General features: G+C 44.7%; 1 protein-coding gene across 19 annotated transcripts in view; it reads right to left on the bottom strand.

Annotated features, from left to right (window-relative positions):
- Positions 1-19,942, bottom strand: part of rimbp2 (RIMS binding protein 2) — a 132,277-nt gene that overhangs the window by 106,833 nt on the left and 5,502 nt on the right. For 17 of the 19 annotated variants that reach the window (XR_005004911.1, XM_036526060.1, XM_036526065.1 and 14 more), the window contains 2 exons: positions 19,256-19,441; positions 18,006-18,146 (listed from right to left, as the gene is read on the bottom strand). Coding sequence is in view for 17 of the 19 variants with exons in the window: in XM_036526060.1 (XP_036381953.1) it covers positions 18,006-18,146; positions 19,256-19,378 (264 nt within the window). In the remaining 2 variants the exon portion in view is untranslated. Of the gene's footprint in view, positions 1-14,155; positions 14,220-18,005; positions 18,147-19,255; positions 19,442-19,942 lie in introns of those variants that run through there. The other 2 variants (XM_036526062.1, XM_036526072.1) reach the window with 2 other exon arrangements.

Here is a 19,942-nt window from a genome sequence, read left to right as displayed (position 1 = left end):
AAATGTCAGTATAAATGTAACAAACCACTGTGATCAGGTGAATCACACTGCCATTTTGAAAAGAGGACCTGAGACTTGAAACTGACGCCAGATTAGAGAAATGAGAAAGAACAAAGGGCTTCAAAACCAGGCTCGTCTCTTTGGTATACTTGAAAAAAAAAACAGTGCATTTCAGGCTTCACAAATTCAAAAATAAATTACCATATGGGTACAGTTGAGATGTGCTCCCCAAGTACAGGGGAAAATCTATAACAGGGAGGAAGTCTTCCTTAAAATGATATGAAAATCCTACCCTCTCTCCAATCTTGTCAAATTATACCTAAGGCGCTTGAGTGTTGCTTATTTTAAAGGAACTCTAAACCTTTGATATACATGAGAATGCTACATTGCAATGCAAATTTAACACCAGGTTCACAGAAGACACCTACTGCTAAATGTAATTATTCTGTATTCTCGCTATTTTACGGTAGCTGCAGTATCTTGAATTTTATGCAATCAAAGTCAAACGACCTTTCATTGCATCCAGGCCTCCTGATGTCATCTGGATAAAATCATCTGTGATCACAAATTACTTTATCACACATATATGCATGTGTTCACACACACACGCACGCATGCACGCGCGCACGCGCGCGCACACACGCGCACACACGCGCACACACACACACACACACACACACACACACACACACACACACACACACACACATACATACATACATACACACAACTAGTTAAAGGTCATGCAATCCTTCAATTACATACAAGTCAGGTTCTTCCATTCCATAATCAAATCCCTTTGCTCTGACCTCACACACTCCTAAATAGATTTGTGCTGGTAAAATGTGGAGTAGGTGAGCATAAAAGAACCCTAAAGTCACTTCACTGCGACTCTAATAGTCAATGCAAAGAAAGCTCACTGTTATTGATTATATGCTCTCGGGCTGAATGCCATTTAAATTTTAATCTAGCCATACCACTCCAGGAGTTAAAGCAGAAGCCATTATGGATTTCAATTGCTAATATGTCACTGGGTTTACGAGGCCCTTCAGCAACGGCAGCCCACAGTCATTAATTACTGTTTACTCCTTTCTATGGCAATGGGTATGAATATGAGCCACTACATACTGAAATGAGTTCGCACAATAGGTGAGGCTCTTGAACCGCGCGGTACGGGTCTGGGCAGAACTGAAGTGTGGTAGCCGGTCAGCGAGAGCGCCGTAGCCGCTGCTGGAAGAGTCAAAGTGACTGGGCTTCACTTTGAATGTTTTTCCTGCACTTCACCTCCCTGGTTCCGGCGAGCTGGGCTGTCACTCGCAATGAGAAGCATGAGGGAGCAGCTGATGTGGGGGAAAGTCATTGTACAACTAAAATTAGCGACCGTTTGAATTGAAAACCAGTTGAAACAGTTTGCAGGGACTACCCCCCCCCCCCCCCCCCCCCTCTCTTTCTCTGTCTCTTTCAGCCATGAACAACATGGCAGGTGGAATAAAAACCTCCTCCTTGCAGCTCCAGCAGCAAGTGAACCTATGGTGCACCCTGAGTGGCCTCAGTCAGACTGGGCCTACTGTATCATTTAGGCATAGACTAAAAAATTCTAGGCTATGCCTCCAGATTAAAAGGGAAATCTTTAAAAAATTTAATCTAATGCATGACCCACAAATGAAGACTTGATTTAGGACTGTAGAATAGATATATATGTAGCTGTCAAATGCAGTTGTCAGCCGTTTCTTATGCGTTCTTTCTCCCCTTTGCCTGCAGCCTCTTAGTTCTGGACATGGACACATATTAAATGAGTGTAAATTAAAATTCTGCACAGTAAGCCAGTCTTAGGAGAGTCTAGCACAAAGTGTACAAAGAGTCTGGCAGCAGGGTTTTTAGGCCAAGCGATTTTCGAAGCATGAGCAAAATTAATGTGATTTAGTGCACTCTCGGTTTAGACTGCATGTGTATATTTACTATTGCAAAGGTAAAGACATGCATACTCAATTTTAGAATTTAAGTAAAGTCAACGTTTTAGAAACCTGGCAAAGAACAGTCTACTTGACATGGAGTTTATTTTTCTACATTCCACAGTTCTGGTGTATTTGGCCAGCCCATTCCATTGCATTTTTCATTCTATAGATACATCTTCAGATTCTAATATCTTGAGGAATAAGACATTACTATTGATGCTTGCATGAACATAAAACATAATACATTTTCAACTCCAGTTAATAGATCTGAAACATGTTTCCTGTCCAAACAGGCAAACAGAAAGGTTATCTCATATAAGACTTCTTAGTATATGGAACAATTCAGCGTGAAATATAAACCTTAAACATAGTCATGCGCATGCATGAAACTGTCCAGAATCTCATCCTCTGAATACTTGCTTGCCCTCACCTTATTAAGAAGCTATTTATGGAGATTTATTCCCAGACCTGTGGCAGACTCAGGGGAAACCATCATTAAAGGAACAACATAGATAGATCAAGGAAACTTGTGTGTGAATGACAGAAATGAAACACTGGTAGCCATGCCCTGCTACCAATGGTGAGTCCAGGGAGGCCACCTGCTTCTTGAAGGGATGGCTGCCTGTTCTGCCAACTTATATGATTTTATTTATCTATATTCATATAAATGCACAACAATATGATCATGGTTCCCTTTATCTGCAGTCCTTTTACACTATGCTGCTTCAAATGTCCGGTCAATATGAAAACATACAATCAGAGACATGCTTGCCATTATATGTCATGATCTCTCATCAATTGTTCCCTCATTACACTCCACCTGTATAGGACCAGTCATGCCAAGGAGTCAGGTTTTAGTGGGGTTTAATGCAGTGCAGATGTCCTTTTACACATCACTTTAATGGCTTGCAAAATCAGGAATAGTGGTATTTTTACAAGTGGTAACAGCTTTAAGAGGAAATGCCAAAGCATCCAGAAAACATCCAGTATGTACTTTTATGCATCACCAAACAATGATATCTGCATTCCCATCGACTTCAGCACAACAGTGAACTGCGTATACCTGACTGTGTTCTCCAGGCAAGGCAACCAGGGTGACTCATTGCATAACATGATGTTCTGATGCTAATTACACGGACCAAACAAAATGTCAGAGGACCACTATAATTTAATTTAAAATGAAGACAATGCCCAAGCACTGAATTACCTCATCCTTGGGGCAGTGTAGCATAGTGATAAGGAGCAGGGCTCATGACAGAAAGGTTGCTGGTTTGATTCCCTATTGGGACACTGCTGCTATACCCTTGGGCCAGGTACTTAACCCACAATTGCCTCAGTAAATATCTAGCTGTATAAATTATAAGCTACGTAGGTTGCTCTGGATAAGAGCGTCTGCTAAATGACAGTAGTGTAATGTAATGTAATCCTAGTTACTCTGGGTAGACAAACACACAGAGGGTCAGGTCAAAGGTCATAGTTACCCCTTAACAGATAAACAGTGATGAAACAACCAAGATGGAACGCCTGTGTAAAATCTCCTCCATGTCGCACTCCGATGAAGATGTGGAGCGGTCAGCAGCAGCACTGGTGCATCAGCTCTCCTCAGCGGTGAGTCATCAGCAATTCGTAAAGCCAGCGCATTCATCATAACAGCCCAGACTCATTACGCAACACCCAGCAGCTGGCTGGCCGTCTGCTGGACACTCCTGTTCCCCATGCGCACATCTCATACACAAACAGAAAAAAAGAACACAGAGAGAAGGAGCAGGAGTATCTGATCACAGCTTGTGAGAGATTGCTTCTTTCAGCCAAAGGTCTGGGACGGACAGAAATACTCCAACAGATAGCTTTGGGCCTGGCTAATTCCCTTACAGTGCCACAATGCTCAGGTTGGTGATGAAACAGAATCATTGCTTCCTGTTTTACGAGCTGGAGACGCATAAGACCTCCACACTGGTCCTGCAGTGGAATTATGTTTACCCGGCTGCACTTGACATTGCTTGTTCCATTAATGTCCCGCCGAAGACCTCGGCCCTGCTGGATTTCCAAGATCCCCTTCCTATTTTCCCTACAGCCGCGTTTTCGTCACGAACCAATTTCATGCTAATTAAATAGGGGGGGATGGCGTATGATGTGTGAAAAGGCATAAATGTAACAGCAGTTTCATTTTAGCACAGAAAGTACTTTCCCCATGAAAGGGTGTGAATTACTTTGAACTAAGTCAGATTGATAAGGATCGAATGCTAATAGCCTTGTTCAGCTCGAGATGAGGAAATTGGCCCTATCATGTTTGGCGTTCTGTTTGTGTTAAGCAGAAGCTCTTTTAGCTCTGCGTTGTTAATTGTTAATATTACTGAAAATATGGACTGCACACCAGATTTATCTTCAGCTGCAAATGTGCATGCACACGGGGTCAAATTAGGAACCGGGCATATCATGTTCTCTTATCTTAATTCAATTGACCCGGGGCAGGATTAATTTAATTTAGCCTATTACAGCTTCTTTATGCAATTACCATGAGCTCCTGCACCTTGAAGAGTGAGACTCCTGCTTAGCAGACGGAGCCAGCCAATCAGTGAAAGCCAGGTTGGCATAGCTTTGAAGACATCACCAAAGACTGTTATGATGTTTGCTAACTGTGTGAGGTGGGTTTATGAAAGCACTGTGTTGGCAAATATGTATGTCCTTGTACACAAAAACAAAGTGTGAAAAATTTGTTGACAACCTTTCTAATACCTCATTAAAAAGGTTTGTACTTTAGACCCGTAATAGATACTAGAAACAACATAATTCACCACATCTACAGATGCACTGTTATATAAGCACCATCTTTCATAAACAGACTAACCACATACTGTGTCTGATTTAGGTTCTGAGGAGCAAAACCTAAAACTTCAATATGCAATATACAATAAACATTTTAAGAAAAATGTAAGAAACGAACAGGAAGCATGGTATGTACAGCATTCGGGTAGACCATGGGTTGGCATCTGTGAATTTAATTCTGTGCATCTGAGCATCTGTTAATTTAATTCTGTGAACAAAACACTGCCATTCTGAACTAAAAGGAAAAGCATTCAGCTAATTAAAGGCTCTCAAAATTGCCCAGGCTGGCAACAAGCATCGTTGCCACTGCCAACCTCTAAATCGGAAAAAAAGGCATATAGTATGTCCAATTCACCTGGAACTGAGGATAGCAGGCGAGAGCCTGCAAAACAACGTAAAGTGGACCTTTTCTCAAATGCACATCAAAGAAAAAGAATACTTGCAACGCATCAAAAAAATGGTAACTGTGACAGAACATGCGTCTGTCTTGGTGTGCCTTTTACTATCCATCAGACGTCATGTATCTACTGAACCAGAAACTAAAACACAGAAAACAGACCTTCCTGACTTTCAGCCAGAGGCATGTAAAACCGTGCTGGTGGTCAATGTAAGCAACGCAATCGCTCACTCTGATTTCAAGCTGCTGAGTGCAGCTTAACCCAATCAACCTTACCATGACTCACAAGCGCTACCCGTTTTCTTCAAACACAGATCAATGAGTTAAACTGTCACCAGAGGTAATGAGACAAAAAAAAAATTAAGTACAATTTAAGTACAATTACAGTACTAGTCGAAGGTTTGGGCACACCTGATTAAGAGAATGGGAAACATGCATTCAAAGATGTTTTGATCTAAAGACTTATGCTTAAATGTTTGAAATTTGTTTCTTAGGCAAATATAAATCAGGAAGTTGATACCTATCTATGAATTTCTTTCTAAAAAAAAAAAAAAAAATTAAAAATATATTTTTGGCTGTTTTGAAGAGTGCAAAATATAACATAGATTTGATTTATTTATAACACTTTTTGTCACTGCATAATTCCATCTGTGGTATTTCATAGTTTTGATGTCTTTACTGTTACTTTAAAATGTGGAAAATAGGAAAAAAAAAGAATGAAAAGTGTGTCCAAACTTTTGACTGGTACTGTAAGTCTAAGGGCAATGAGTTAAAGGTACAGACAAGTACTGGCAGAATGCAGTGGTAACATACACTGCATCGTATAGCTTTCCCATAGCAGATGGCTTTTTTTGGTTGTCCACAATATAGATACTGTATAATGATATAGCTACCTTCTTATTCAGAGTAGATTGGAAGGGCTATCCAGAAGGGACTGCATCAGGGGACAACCTACACATGGTCACGGCAGGGCTGACAAGCACAATACAGTCAGCACCCAGCGTAAAAGCAATATTGTGCCAAAGACAGAGAGATTGAACCTGCAGAGATAAGCTTTTTCATTACAATGCAAATCCTAACTGTAATCACACCTGGATCGCAGCCAGAACTTGCAGCCACGCACAAGCATGCAGAGTCCTTGCAGAAAGCTGCCACCTCCCCTGCCCTCAGTCCTACCCTGCACTGTCCCCAGTCCCCCAATAGGCATGTCTGTCTATGAACTTCCTTCCCCTCAATACCCCACATCCACCCTCCCTCTCACCTGTACCCCAATCATTACATTCTATTACATTACTGGCATTTAGGAGATACTCTTACCCAGAGCGACTTACATAGGTTACAATTTTTACATGTTACCCATTTATACAGCTTGATATTAACTGGGGCAATTAAGTACCTTGCCCAAGGGTACAACAGCAGTGCCCTAGTGAATCGATGCAGCGACCTTTCGGTTAGAGGTCCTGCTCCTTACCAGTATGCTACACTGCTGCCCCTACCCCTACCTCCTCTTCAGGACACATACCCCACTCCCACTCTCCCTCTTCACGTTTACCTCATTCCCACCCTTCACTCTTCTTCTTCACAACTTTGTTACAACAAGGGTGGCAGTGTAGCATAGTGGTTAAGGAACAGGACTTGTGACCAAAAGGTTGCTGGTTCAATTCCCCAGGGCACTGCTGTTGTACCCTGTGACAAGGTACTTAACCCCAAATTACCTCAGTAAATATGCAGCTGTATAAATGGATAACATAGTAACTGATGTAAGTTGCTCTGGCTAAGAGTGTCTACTAAATGCCAATAATGTAATGTAACAACTAACCTTGGACCAATATCAAGATTTTACACTAAGTGGTTGAAATTGTGGGTGGGAAAGTTTATCTCTTATCACACAGAAAGTTGTTAGCTTGGTGTGGTGGGTATTTGTGTTTATGTCAGCTGTGCCATTCATATATTCACTTTCGCTGGATAAATTATAGAGATAACTGTTATTCCTGTCATATCAGGCCTCCCATCCATCTGCAGAAAAGAAAAAAACTGAGAAAATTACTTATTATTTAAGGTGACAGCTAATAATAATTGTGATAGCTCGACACTGGGAAGTTTTATGAATATGCATAATCTCTCACCGCCTCCTGGGGCTCTCCCATTGTTCCCACGTTCAGCGCTATCCTGCAGTTCGTACACACTGCGGACGAGCAAATAAATACTTCCATCACAGCTCTGACAGATTCACTGGTTTCTCGTGTATTATAAGAGGATTACAGCTAAGTTGACTGCTTCTGCACTGCTGAAAAATCTGCATTGTCAGCCCCATACCTCCAGGCCTGATGTACTGCATGTGCCAATATTAATTACTGAGGCTGGTGCTGATTATAAAAAGCTATTCATACATCAAGAGTTGCGATTTCATCTTACCTTTATAATTTACAGGATTTCTGCCATGCATCAGCTCCGCCTAGTCATTCTATTTTTTTTTTTAAAAAGGCAAACTAATATAAACCCAGTACATTTTATTCTTACATTAGAAATGCTCTTTGTCTCATCAGATCTTTTTAATCCAAAAGGTTATCTCATCCAAATGTGCCTCCTCTTCAGGACTAAAGGTTAAATGCTATTGTTTGTTGTCAGATTAGATTTGATTTTACCCAGCAAAGTTTTACTTTTTTATATACCCAGCTTCCCCTCTAAAAGAAGCCAATTCACTTCAGTCTGAAAAACACTACAGGGCTGCAGTGTCAGAATGGGTCAGTTTCAGCTGCGGTCAGCTATGACCACATGTGTGCCTGTGCACGCATCTCTGCACATGTGTGCATGTGTGGTGAAAGAACGTGTATGCATGTGTGCACATACGCGTGTGTATGTATGCATATGTGTGTGTGTGTGTGTGTGTGTGTGTGTGTGTCTGTTAGTCTATCTGCCTGGCTGGCTATCTTCTGACACAGAAACTGTAGATGGCCTCTTTTCTCATTCCTTTATTGGACACATTTCGTGTTAAACATATAACAGAAAACGATTACCATCTCTGCTGCATTTTCCGGTCAAGGGCACATGGCCAGGAAGCAGCAAAACTGACTCATCTGAAAATTGTTTCCCATTAGTTGCCTGGCAGTGCAGCGAGATGCAGAGGCCTGGTTATTCTCTGCAAGGCCCAATCACAGTCTGAGCGAGGGGATGCGTTCCCGCTTATCTGAACGGAACAGAGAAGCAAACACCAGGGCCACCACCAGCCCCACGCCAGAGGGCCTTAGAGAACTCACCTCCCGCACTCACAGCAGATAACAGGGCATTCACAGGTTTGATGAACACACACTAAAAGCACTGCACATCAGTCAGTAGAGTGGACGCACAGTTTTAAGATATGCTGAGGATTCAGAATCGGGGGGCCTTTCGGGTTAAAGGCACCAGAATCTAAATGATCTAATCTGAATAGCGCTGAGAAAGCAAGACAATGTTACATATACTTTTACTGTTAAGTATAGCAATAGCTAACTTTCTCACAAAAAAATTATTCTATGATTTTGACAGGCTGTGAGAAGATATTTTTGAGCTGTCTGTGAAGACGCTAAATGCACTGCACTGCCCTCAACCTCAGCAGGAATTTCTCCAAAATAAACTCTTTATCCTGGTTTTTCTTTGTTTGCCATCTTGTTAAAGAAATCACATTTCTCCAGCAATGCCGCATAGTGGTAAGAAGCAAGACTCATAACCGAAGGGTTGCCAGTTCGATTCCCCGCTGGGGCGCTGCTATCGTACCCTTGGGCAAAGTGCCTAACCCAGAATTACCTCAGTAAATATCCAGTTGTATAAATGGGTAACATGTAAAAAACTAATCTATGCAAGTCGCGCTGAATAATAGCATATGCTAAATGCCCATAATGTAATGTAATATTCCTATCATTTTGGCAGTGATCGCTCTCACACGTCACCTAGAGCAGTTAGGAAATGTCAAACATTTTGAACTTTGGAGAGCTTGGTCCGTCGATGCCCACATACCGCCAGGCCAGGCTACAGGCTGCGGGCTCAAAGACTCCCACAGCTCCACTCAATTAACTACAGAGAGGAGCGTGGCCTGAAAGTGTCAACGCTCACCGGAGATCCTGACGCTGGCTACTAAAAGACGATGATCTCACCGAGTACAATCGGGAAAATTCCCCCCATTCAAAGTTCACGGTGTTGGGTGAAGCACAGCTGGAGGCACAGCTCTCACTACTCTGCTCTTTCTCTCCCGTTGAAAATATCGACAAACATGGTTGCGCGTGATTAACCGCTCTGTATAGCGATAATAGCGGCATTAGAACCCTCGCAGTTACAATAAAAAATGTGCTGCACACCCTGCAGGAAAGTGCATTTACAAGTCTCATATGAATACATAATTGCAACGATACAGGCAATAATAAAAAAAAAAAAAAAAAAGCGTTCTTTTTGCTGGGGGAACATAGCCATGCAGAGACGAATTCCTATTAGTCCAACGCAGAGACTCCCTGCTGCAATCAGCCAAACGTTTGCCTCTCTGTTTGAGGTCCTCCTCAGGACTGCGCCACTCATTAAGAGCAATCAACGGACTGATGACGCCGTGACACAAATTGAACCGGAGGAACCGCGGGGCTCTGGATGAATCCGCCTCGCAGAAGATTCCGAGCAGCCTGTTCCAGCATTCCACCCTTAAAGGGCTGGCACTCGACTGCTTATAGAGAGGTCGTGCCAGTGGTGTGCTTAGGTTCTGCTGCAGCGATGGGGAATGAGCTTCACCTAGCAATGGACAGATAGCAAATATTATGCAGCTATGGCAAACATGGGGTCCATGCTCATATCGATATCAATACCACACTTAAAACCTGATACTGTCATCTGCTTTCCTTGCACTTTTGGACGTTTTCATTGCACACAGTCTACAAAAGGAAAGGGACCAGTGGGTGAAATAAGTAGGTGGTCCCAGGGGGCTGAAAAGGCCAGTGAGTGGTGGATTCTGGGGGGTTTTTTTCAGGGGGGGTGGGGGGTAGCAGGGAAGCTGAATTGCACTACTCAGGGATGCACAGGCACCCGACATGGACTCCAGAGAGGGGTCGGTGGGATTAACCTAGAGCAGTCATGTTGGTCGCACTGGCAGAACACGACCGAATTAAGGTGAATGATAGAGGACTTAGCCCCAGATCCAGGCCAGGTGAGGACACAGACCCTCTGCCTAGTGATTATGCTCTTCTCTCCTGCCTTGGAATTTTTTTTTTTTTTTTTTTTTGCAACAGTTTTTGGATTTTCTGTTCAATCTCGCATCCAACAGGCAACATATTATAGTTGAGTATGAGGAGGATGATAGTCACAGCACTCCATAACCATAACCTTAACCCTAACCCTTGGACACTCCTTTACCCTGGGATTGACCAAATAACAAGTAATTAAACCAAAGAACTTAACTTAAAAGATATTAATTTAATATTTGACATAATTAATTCTCAACATTTAAAAGCAAAGCCTGTTTATTAATTTTTCAAGGTAATAATCTAAAAATAGCTTTAAAATACATTTTTAATACAGCAAATCATTTACCCAACTCTACCCCTAAAGCCATGATAAATCCTGCAAGCATGAAAGAAGTTTCCTTCAGATTACAAGGCTGCAGAGCTAATACATGTTCAGTTTCAAGGAAATCAGTTGCTGATGTCCAATCAGTTCTCCTTAGCGGCCAGTACAGGATGACTAACATGGTACTACAGAAATCAGTATGTTCAGCCTAGCCCACGTTACTCCATGGCAGTGCGACACTGCTCATCTCTTTCAGCATTTGGGGAGCATCTCCAGTGGTACATCACTGTGAAAAGAGTGGAGACCCACCACCAAATAAATCAGTTCTGGATGGCCCCCAAGCCCGGGTTTTTCAGCAAATACCACCAGAGCAGCTGCCGGCCCCCTGCACGCACCCGCCAACAGCACGGTCTCTGGGGCCTGCTCCCATCCACGCACACACACTCAACTAAACTGCCTACATGGAGGCTGTGGACAGAACATATCCTCTTACATTACATTACACGTGCTTAGGGAGCCACAATCTAACTCACACGTGCATACACATACACACACACACTCACACACACATACATACACACACACGCATACACATGCATGCACATACACATACTCATACACACACACACACAAACACATACACACACACACACACACACACACACACACACACACACATCTACAATAGTCATTAGACTGTTGCTGAAAATTTCAATAATGGTAAATTTCATTTTGGGAGCTGACACCAGATCTTAGATTTAAGAGACTGAGACAGTCCAATAGTTTGGATTTGCTACACGGATCACGTACAGGTTCTGTTTCATCCTGATCCTGGCACTGGAGCCATGGGGATTCGTTTGCTGTGTGCATGAATCAGATTTATAATTCATGGATAAACAGACTGTCTGAGTCCGAAGCGAAATCAGCCGTTAGCCGACTCAGTAAAACACATTTTCTTGAAAGCGTGGAGAACCCCTCTCAAAAGCCTTCTTCATACACCTCCGTTTGTTAAATCTGCAGAGGAGGTCGGAATCGCCAATCTACGCTTTCACTTTGATGTCTGAGGCAATCCTCACAGAGATCCCCCCCCACCCCCTCCAATCCAAAGATACTGTTACATAATCCTGACACAGAGCCTGCTGTTCATATCACTAAAACCTCCCGTCATGGCAGGACAGTCACATGCCTCAGCCAGCGGGTTCCCTGCATCACAAGCGCTTCATGGATTCCAAGCAACTGTGGTCAAAGGGTGGGGGGGGGGGGGGGGGTGCTCCCCTGTTCCCACGACTCCCCTGCCGCCCCCATCTCCCTTGCCTGCAGACTGCCACCCCCACACTGTCACGCTCTCTGCCACAGACAGATTTCTCGACCGGTCAGCGGGACAGGCCTCGGCACTGCTGGCGGGTTTCGGCTGGCCGCTCCCCGGACGCCGAATGACGTAACGGTGTCCGTACGGCGGTCGCCCGTTTTTTACGTGGCGCCGCACAGACGCCGATCTGTTTCGACATGCCGCTCCGGTCAGAGAGCAACAGAAATAATCAGACGCTCGGAAACAAATCCTGTCACGCGGTGCCTGGAGATGTGAAACAGTCAAACATCCTGGGGTTTGGGTTCCCGTAATTGCCGCTCTGAAGAGGACACGGTGTTTACATTCAATTCTAGCTCCACGACACTTGAGGGGAAGAGCATCACTGCAGGAAAGAGGCAACAGCCTCACAGCCACTGAAATAATTATCATTCAGCAAAATACCTTACATCAGCACACTGAATTACCACTCTTGTTGTCACAACCACTGCTGCTTCACTTTGATGGCAGATCTCTGTACTCTGGGCACATTACACTACATTATGTTACATGCATTTTGCAGATGCTCTCATCCAGAGCAACTTCCAGAACAAGAGAACAGATGTGTATCCTTCTAAATTGTATAAGCAACAGGGACAGATCGGGTTGCCAACACTCCCAGACCTGCAAGTGTCCAACACCATTCAAGCATCACCACAAGTTAACCAGCTAACCTAGAGACTAGACAGCCTAGAAAACTATGGGAAGTTGTTAAGTACATACACTACCGTATATCACAATGTCACTGAACAGCATAATATCTGGCCAACACTAGTCAACAATGGTCAGAGTACCAATACTGCACTATAATGCAATGAGCAGCTATTGAAACTTGGTCATGCAGCACTTCTAATATTGTGACTCCTTATATGGCTTTAGCTTAGTGCTGTACTCACTTGTAGTCATTCTGGAAAAAAGCATCTGCAAAATGAATATATGTATTATAATGTAATGTACTTCAGAAGCCTGCATGGCTCTGTTGAACTGCATCATCCAACACATGTGTACTGACAGCCACTGCATGGTGTACCTACACAGCCACCCGCTGCATAAACATTTCCCCACACAAACCCAGACTGGCAACAGAAGTGCTCATTACTGTTTGAGTCATTCAAACAGGTACGGTGTCGTGCGGAGCCGGTCCCCACGGCCTGTCAGCTGGGGCAGGTAGGGGAGCACAGGGCCTCATAGCTGCTGCACGCTGTGGGGGCGGGGGTGGGGGGGGGGGCAGGCGAGAGCGACAGCTCTAATTGCATCATTTTTCCCCCGTGTGCAACCTTGAGTGGCAACGCGTGCAGCAACGACAACAAACCCCCAGTCCCTCCTCTGCTTGCCCCCTCTCCGCTTCCTGGAAGGGGCTGTCGCTTTAAAACGTGCTGTTCTGATCCTGGCCCAGAGAGTCCGAGGGCACGCCAGTGTATCACACTTTATCCCCCTGGTGCAAACGCGCACACACACACACACACACACACACACACACACGCACGCGCGCACACACAAATGCATACATACACACACGCTCACACACATGCATGCATACACACACCCACATACGTATACACACATATACACACACGACTACAGACACATTCATCTACACACATACACATACAGACAAAAACAGGTACACAGACGCTCACACACAAACATCAAAACACATACAGACACAAAAACAACTACACATGAACATGAATGCACATACATACACACACTTCCACTCGCTCACACACACACACACACACACAAGCACACACACGCATGCACTAACAGACTCCAGATTATTCACCCAGCCTGGCCCAGCTGCTGCAACACTACAAACAGCCCAGACCCTGCCATTTGTCTTTGAGGAAGGACTGAAGGTGGAAAACAAAAAATTCCTTTACAGTACAGCATGATTCACACACAAAGTACGAAGGACATCTATTAAGAGCCCAAATACACACACGCACACACACACACACACACACACACACAGGCGCGCACAGTGTCCTGCAGAATTACAGAGCATCAGCAGCAGGTTTAAAGAGTCTAAACAGAGCAGTGCTAGGAGCCCGCTCTCTGCAGCAGCGGAATCAGTGCGGCTTGCCGTGGCAGAAGGAGTCTGACAGTTACCTCGCAAGCAGCGGTCCCCAGTCGCCCTGTTCCGGAACGGCCGGCGCAGGAGGCAGAGGCGGCCGTATCCTACTTTGTCATGCTACCGCCTGGCAGAGGACGGACGGGGCGGCGGAGTCGCGGCGTTTCTGCTTGCGTGCGTCCTTGCCGGGGCTTCAAAATGGTTCATTAGCGAGCGGCGGCGAGCGGTCCAGCCAAGCAGCTCCGGAGCAGCGAGGAGAGCATCCTTCAGCTCACACGGTGGCAGTGCAGCAGAGCACACGCGCTTACACGCTCTCTCCCTCTCTCTCTCTCTCTCTCTCTCGCTCTCGCTCTCTCACCCTCTCTCTCTCACTCACACACTCACTCACACACACAGACGCACGCAATCTCACGCACACGCAAGACCGGCAGGCGCAGAGGCGGCGCTTTTTTTTTTTTAACGCGGCCGCCCGGTTGCAGAGCGCGCTCTCAAAAATGGCTCTTTTCCTCCCTCCCGCTAATCGGTGTCTATCGCCATCTCGCTCTCAGATTTATTCACAAAACACTCCTGATCTGCCTGCCTGCTTTCCGTCCCCATCCTGCCCCCCGTCAGTCCTCCCCCACCCCCCACCCCTCCTCTGCCCTAAGCTGAAAAAAGCCGTGATCGAAGCTGACAAGGTCAAATGAGGTCCTATTTATTTTGGCTCGCCCCTCTCCTTCGTCCCCTCCCTCCTCTCCCGTCCTGTCCTGCTCGTGTTTAGGTGCGGCGAACCAGCACGGGTACTTTGCTTTGCCTGCCCATCCTCCTCATAGGTCATTACCCCCGCAAGCATCCCCTGAGAACGGACCCTGAAACCTCTCTGGCTCCCCACAGCTGGGCAGACCAATCAGTTCCTCAAATACTGGCAGGAATATTCCCTGCCTCTGTCCAATCACAGATCAGGAAATCAAGTGCAGAAGGGTATTAAGAGGGATTATTTGGACCATCCCTGGGCTTTTTTTTCTCACCCCCCCCATCCCCCCCCCCCCCCCCCCCCCCCCCCCCCCCCCCCCCATGGGCAGATTTCATCAGGGCACAGAGCTAATGTGTTGTAGGTGCCTCTGCAGGCAACAGCACTATCGGCTGCTATCAGCAGCACCGCGTGCAGTTCAGAAGAGGGACGCAGAGGGAACCGAATACAGCTCCTCTCTCCTCCGCTCCGCTGCCTAGCAACCACAGAGGCTCTTCTCTCAAGTGGCCCCCCTCCCTCCCTCCCTCTCTGCCTCCTCTGGGATGCTCCACCTCTCTCCGGTCCCGTTTTTTAAAGCTTCCGTTTTTCCACGGCCGGCACACGACGCCCCGGCACTGCGACATCATCGCGATAGACTGATGGCAGTCCCTCCCCCGCTCACAGTCTATCGCACACAGCACAAACCGGAGGGGCGGGGCTCAAAGTGATGGGCGGTGGGAACTGTCCAATCGGGGAGGGAATCAGGCAACTGCACGCAATACAAACAGAGGCATACTGCGATTTAATGTGTCAAGGTGACACGTATTGTTAGATACTGAGATGGTAACCCTGTTGGATTTTTCCATTTGTTTTCATCTCACTTGTTAATTCTACCTGCCTTTTGCCTTGAGCGGTTATTCTGAGTACTGTAAAAAGTGTCTTTTAGAGAGGTTTTCAGTGTGTCTCTCTTCAAACAAAGTAATGTACTGATGTTTATGTGTAGATTTGTTCATTTTTGTTGTGTTATATTCATTTATTTTGAATGCTGGTTGAAACATTATTTATTTGAATCTTAGCTCAAGGTGCTAATTTTCAAGGTAAAACAGAATTATTGTTTTCCTTTATAAAATATCTATGAAGAAAAGCTTTACAAAATGTACAAAGCAATAGTTTACTACTTAATAAAATGGTGTCTTCAATTCTGCAGTTCATCAAATGAATTGACCAAATTAAGATCATTGTTACACTAGAGGTAATAACATTCCCACTCCAAAAAAAACTGTAATGTAGCCTATTCCAGTGAAAGCTTCACAAGCACTGTATTGAGGAACTGTGTAGCTGACATTACCCTAATCTCAATATGAGATCTGCATACCTGCCCTAACTCTTCCCCTCCATAAAACACACAAACACATAAATTATTCTTTTCGACTTTCAAAACGGTGAAAAAGAAGCAGGTGATGGAAGTGGGTGTGAAAATATCTCTGAGAAACTTTGTGCTGCAGTGTGCTCTAAAGACTGCAGAGCTTGTCTGGAGATCTTCCATACCCTGAATGTACTGCACTCCTTTTGTCTGGAATGGTGTGTTAGAGGGGCCGGGAGCCTTGATGTTCCGTGGGCGGCTTTCTGATCAAAGACCCGTCAGGTCAAACTCTGCCGCCCGCCTTCAAAGCTCACATCAGCATCGTGATGGGGGGTGTTATACCTTATGCCTTACCTTAAAAACAACATCAAAAAGGTGGCAAAGAGGAGAAGCACTCTACCCTCTTCCCTGGTAAACCACAGGTCCCAGATCAGCTCTGAGCGCACAAATGCAGCCTCTCGGCAAAGGCCCGCGTATTGATCTTCGGAGCACTTAAAAAAAGTCAATGTGTTTCAAATTTAGATTCCAGGGTGTGCCATGATGATGCAACATTGCATGCAGCTTCGGGTTCCGTTACAGAAAGGCACCAGACCATTAAAATATGTACTTCGATACCATCCTCCACAAAACAACAGTAACGAAGTATATGCCATATGCATAACTGCCCCTGTTTCAAGATGGGTTCCTCTTTATAAGCGCTTGATTCACAGCTGCTATAACACACAGAACAAATGTTACAGTGTTGTGAGAATCATATGGAGTAGTTCAGCCGAAAGGTGTGAATATTTATCAAAGGATGAACGTACCGGAATTTGGCACAAAATGGAACTGGCACACGGAACTGCAGCTTCTTTAAATAGCAACACTACTAGGGGAAGCCCTCCTCCTCCTGCTAATTACGGAAGCACAATTTCATGTTCTAGTTCTAGCTTTTAGCGATTTCCAGCTCGTTTACCATATATAAAGGCGATATACATTTTCATGACCTCTTTGTGAATGTAAGCTCATATTTAAGCTTGGTCACAAAATGCAATGGAAAATTACAAACCAAGTGTTATTTACATTTCAGATTACTTCTTTTCCTTATGTGCTTTAAACAAGCAACAGGCCCCTCTGCTCAGGGTTAGAGTTCACCTGACCGGAATCTCATTTTTTACTCTACTCCATGATTCTGAGAATGACGGAATAACCGGTCACTTTGAACTGGCCCATGGTGGAGAAGAGACTGGATCTGGAACAGAAGGTACTTTAAGGCCATAAGCTTATTAAACCACCCGTGGCCCTTGGATGACTTCTTCCACTCGCTCAGAATCTCACACCTTTTACTTTACTGAAACCTTACTGAGTCCTTTCACAGTACAATCTTGAATACCATTGTTTGCCCTCATTTGAAATCATGTTGTGTCATGCTCTTGCACATGTTCTTTTTTAACTGTTTGTCAAATAATTTTGAACTACCACTGCATATCGTCATATACAAGGTATGGACTCAGTGACATCCCTGGTAAATTATTATTGTTTATTACAACTGATTCACTTACCAGACTACCTTATTACCAATGTGCATTACTTAAATTTGCATATTCTCTACGTAAGTTTAAGATGAATAATTACTGAGGCAAGTCCATTTAAGTAACATGTTTAGACAACCAACAGCAGTGCCCTGTCTGGGATTTGAACCTATAGCCTTCTGGTTACAAGCCTAGCATCCCAGCGATGATGCAATAGCTCTGGAGGGAGAGCAGACGCTACAGAGCGTAGAGGCTAGCGCACCCACAGCCGTGAGAGCAGAGGGGCTTGTTACAGCACAGCTCACCTTGTCCTTGGCCCGCATGTGCGCCGAGCTCCGGTCGGCAATGATGGACAGCTGCCTCTGGATCCACAGGAGCTCTTTCTGGGACTGCTTCAGCAGCTCCTCCACGTCGCATGACCTCTGACCTCCCATCACCTCCTGCGCCTCGGACAGAAACATGCACGCGTAAGAGCTCAGCCCTTGCGCCGGTTACATCACCTTCCAAAGTAATAGCCCCAACTGGACGCGAGAGCTGCTTTTACAGGCTACTTCCACGTCAAACAGAGCACGCGATTACACTCTCTTGTTCACACTTAATTACTCTTTAATTCGTTTGAGATGGCTTTAGTTCTCGGTGGTCGGACATACCATGACTCTGCCTTCAGCATGTTTGGCCGATGTGTTAAGCCAATGTGCTTTGACCGTGGTCGGCTGCAGCCGACTATGTCTAAGCTGTGACACGCTGCTGTTGGCCAGGGATGATTAATATGTGTTTTCCACTCAGTTACATAACAATGAATGTCGGATTACATTGTTAGTGTGCGGGAAAGACAGCAAATAGCGAACCGTGGCCCGCTTTTCCTAGTCGCACTACTAAAATCTAAACCCCCATCTCCCTTGCTTTATTCTTTAATGATGAAATTTAACATGTTATTACAAATCTGGAGTACACCATACACATGAAAAAAACTTCGTTCTGATGATATTTTTTGATTCAAGACAAGCAAAAATATTAAAATTCAGACATTCCACAGCAGGCTACGCTCCGTGCTTTTATAAAGTGAAAATTGGAGACCACAATACTCCCATCACCAGGTATTACAGAATCTTTTTTGAAACACGTTGCGATGTCAAGCTATCAACACTAGGTGGAACTGTTGCCCTTTTGTGAGCGCTGCTTTCGTGCCGCAAAAAGAATTTCTACCAAGTGAAGTTAAAAGAAAAATTAGGTAGAAGCTTCAATCTCACGTGGAAAGGCGTACATTAAGTCATTACAAAAGTTTTTTTTTCCTGCTATCGCCACCGCTAAATGTTTTATGCCAGATGTGTCTGAATTAATTGCACAGCAATTGCTCACACCTCAAACAGCGTATCCAGGGTGCCCACCTTCACATATGAATTCAAGCGTGGCCCCTGATTAAATATGGTTAACGAAGCACGACCAGCTAAGGTTGCATCTTGATGTACTAATATTGTCTAAGTAGCACTACCGTCTATGAGTAAATCGACAGTTGGCACATTAACGGACAATTTTGTTTTTGACCCGGACCTACCTTTAAGGATCCCAGTCGCACCGTCAGTTCTTGGCATCCCTCTTCCATCATTTTGATGTCCCCGTTTGTGGGTGCTGGAGGACCCGGGTGACGCGGAGTATCCCTTTGAAGTTCTCCATTCATCAAGCTGCTAGCTGTCCTGGAGCAGTAGGTGTGCAGTAGTTACTTGTTGAGTATCAGGTCAGCCTGTAAACACAGCACATTGCCCGTATTTATTTTCATCGTTCAGTCCTGTTCATAATTCGTTGTCCTGTATTCCGCGCATAGCAGTCTCATACGCCAGCATCAGTGCGTTTTGAATATAAAATATAAATTAATAAATAATCCATCAGTCTATCAATTAGTCCGTGACAAATTCGTCACCATTGACTAAATGTATGAAAAATGTTTCAAAGTAGAAAGTAGTAGGGTGGAAGGGTGAAAGACGGTTGTGTTATTTTCATTTCTGCCACCATCTCTTTTCGGTTCTCTCGATTCTCTTCTTATTATTACGTGGTTAATGTAATGCACGTTAGCACAGCTCCGCTGGTTGTAAGGTGAGCAAAACTTAAAAAATTAACATGTGCTTTGTTTTTCCGACTACAAGCGCACTCGCTCTCCTTTGCGTTACCTGGGTGAAAGGCTGAGGATATGCAAATAACAGCACAACAACTTAGTATCTATTTCCTTGGATACAGTAAACCTTTT

The sequence above is a fragment of the Megalops cyprinoides genome, chromosome 4, assembly GCF_013368585.1.
Source record: "Megalops cyprinoides isolate fMegCyp1 chromosome 4, fMegCyp1.pri, whole genome shotgun sequence".
Classification (NCBI taxonomy): Eukaryota; Metazoa; Chordata; class Actinopteri; order Elopiformes; family Megalopidae; genus Megalops; species Megalops cyprinoides.
This window is presented reverse-complemented; position numbering and strand designations above follow the sequence as displayed.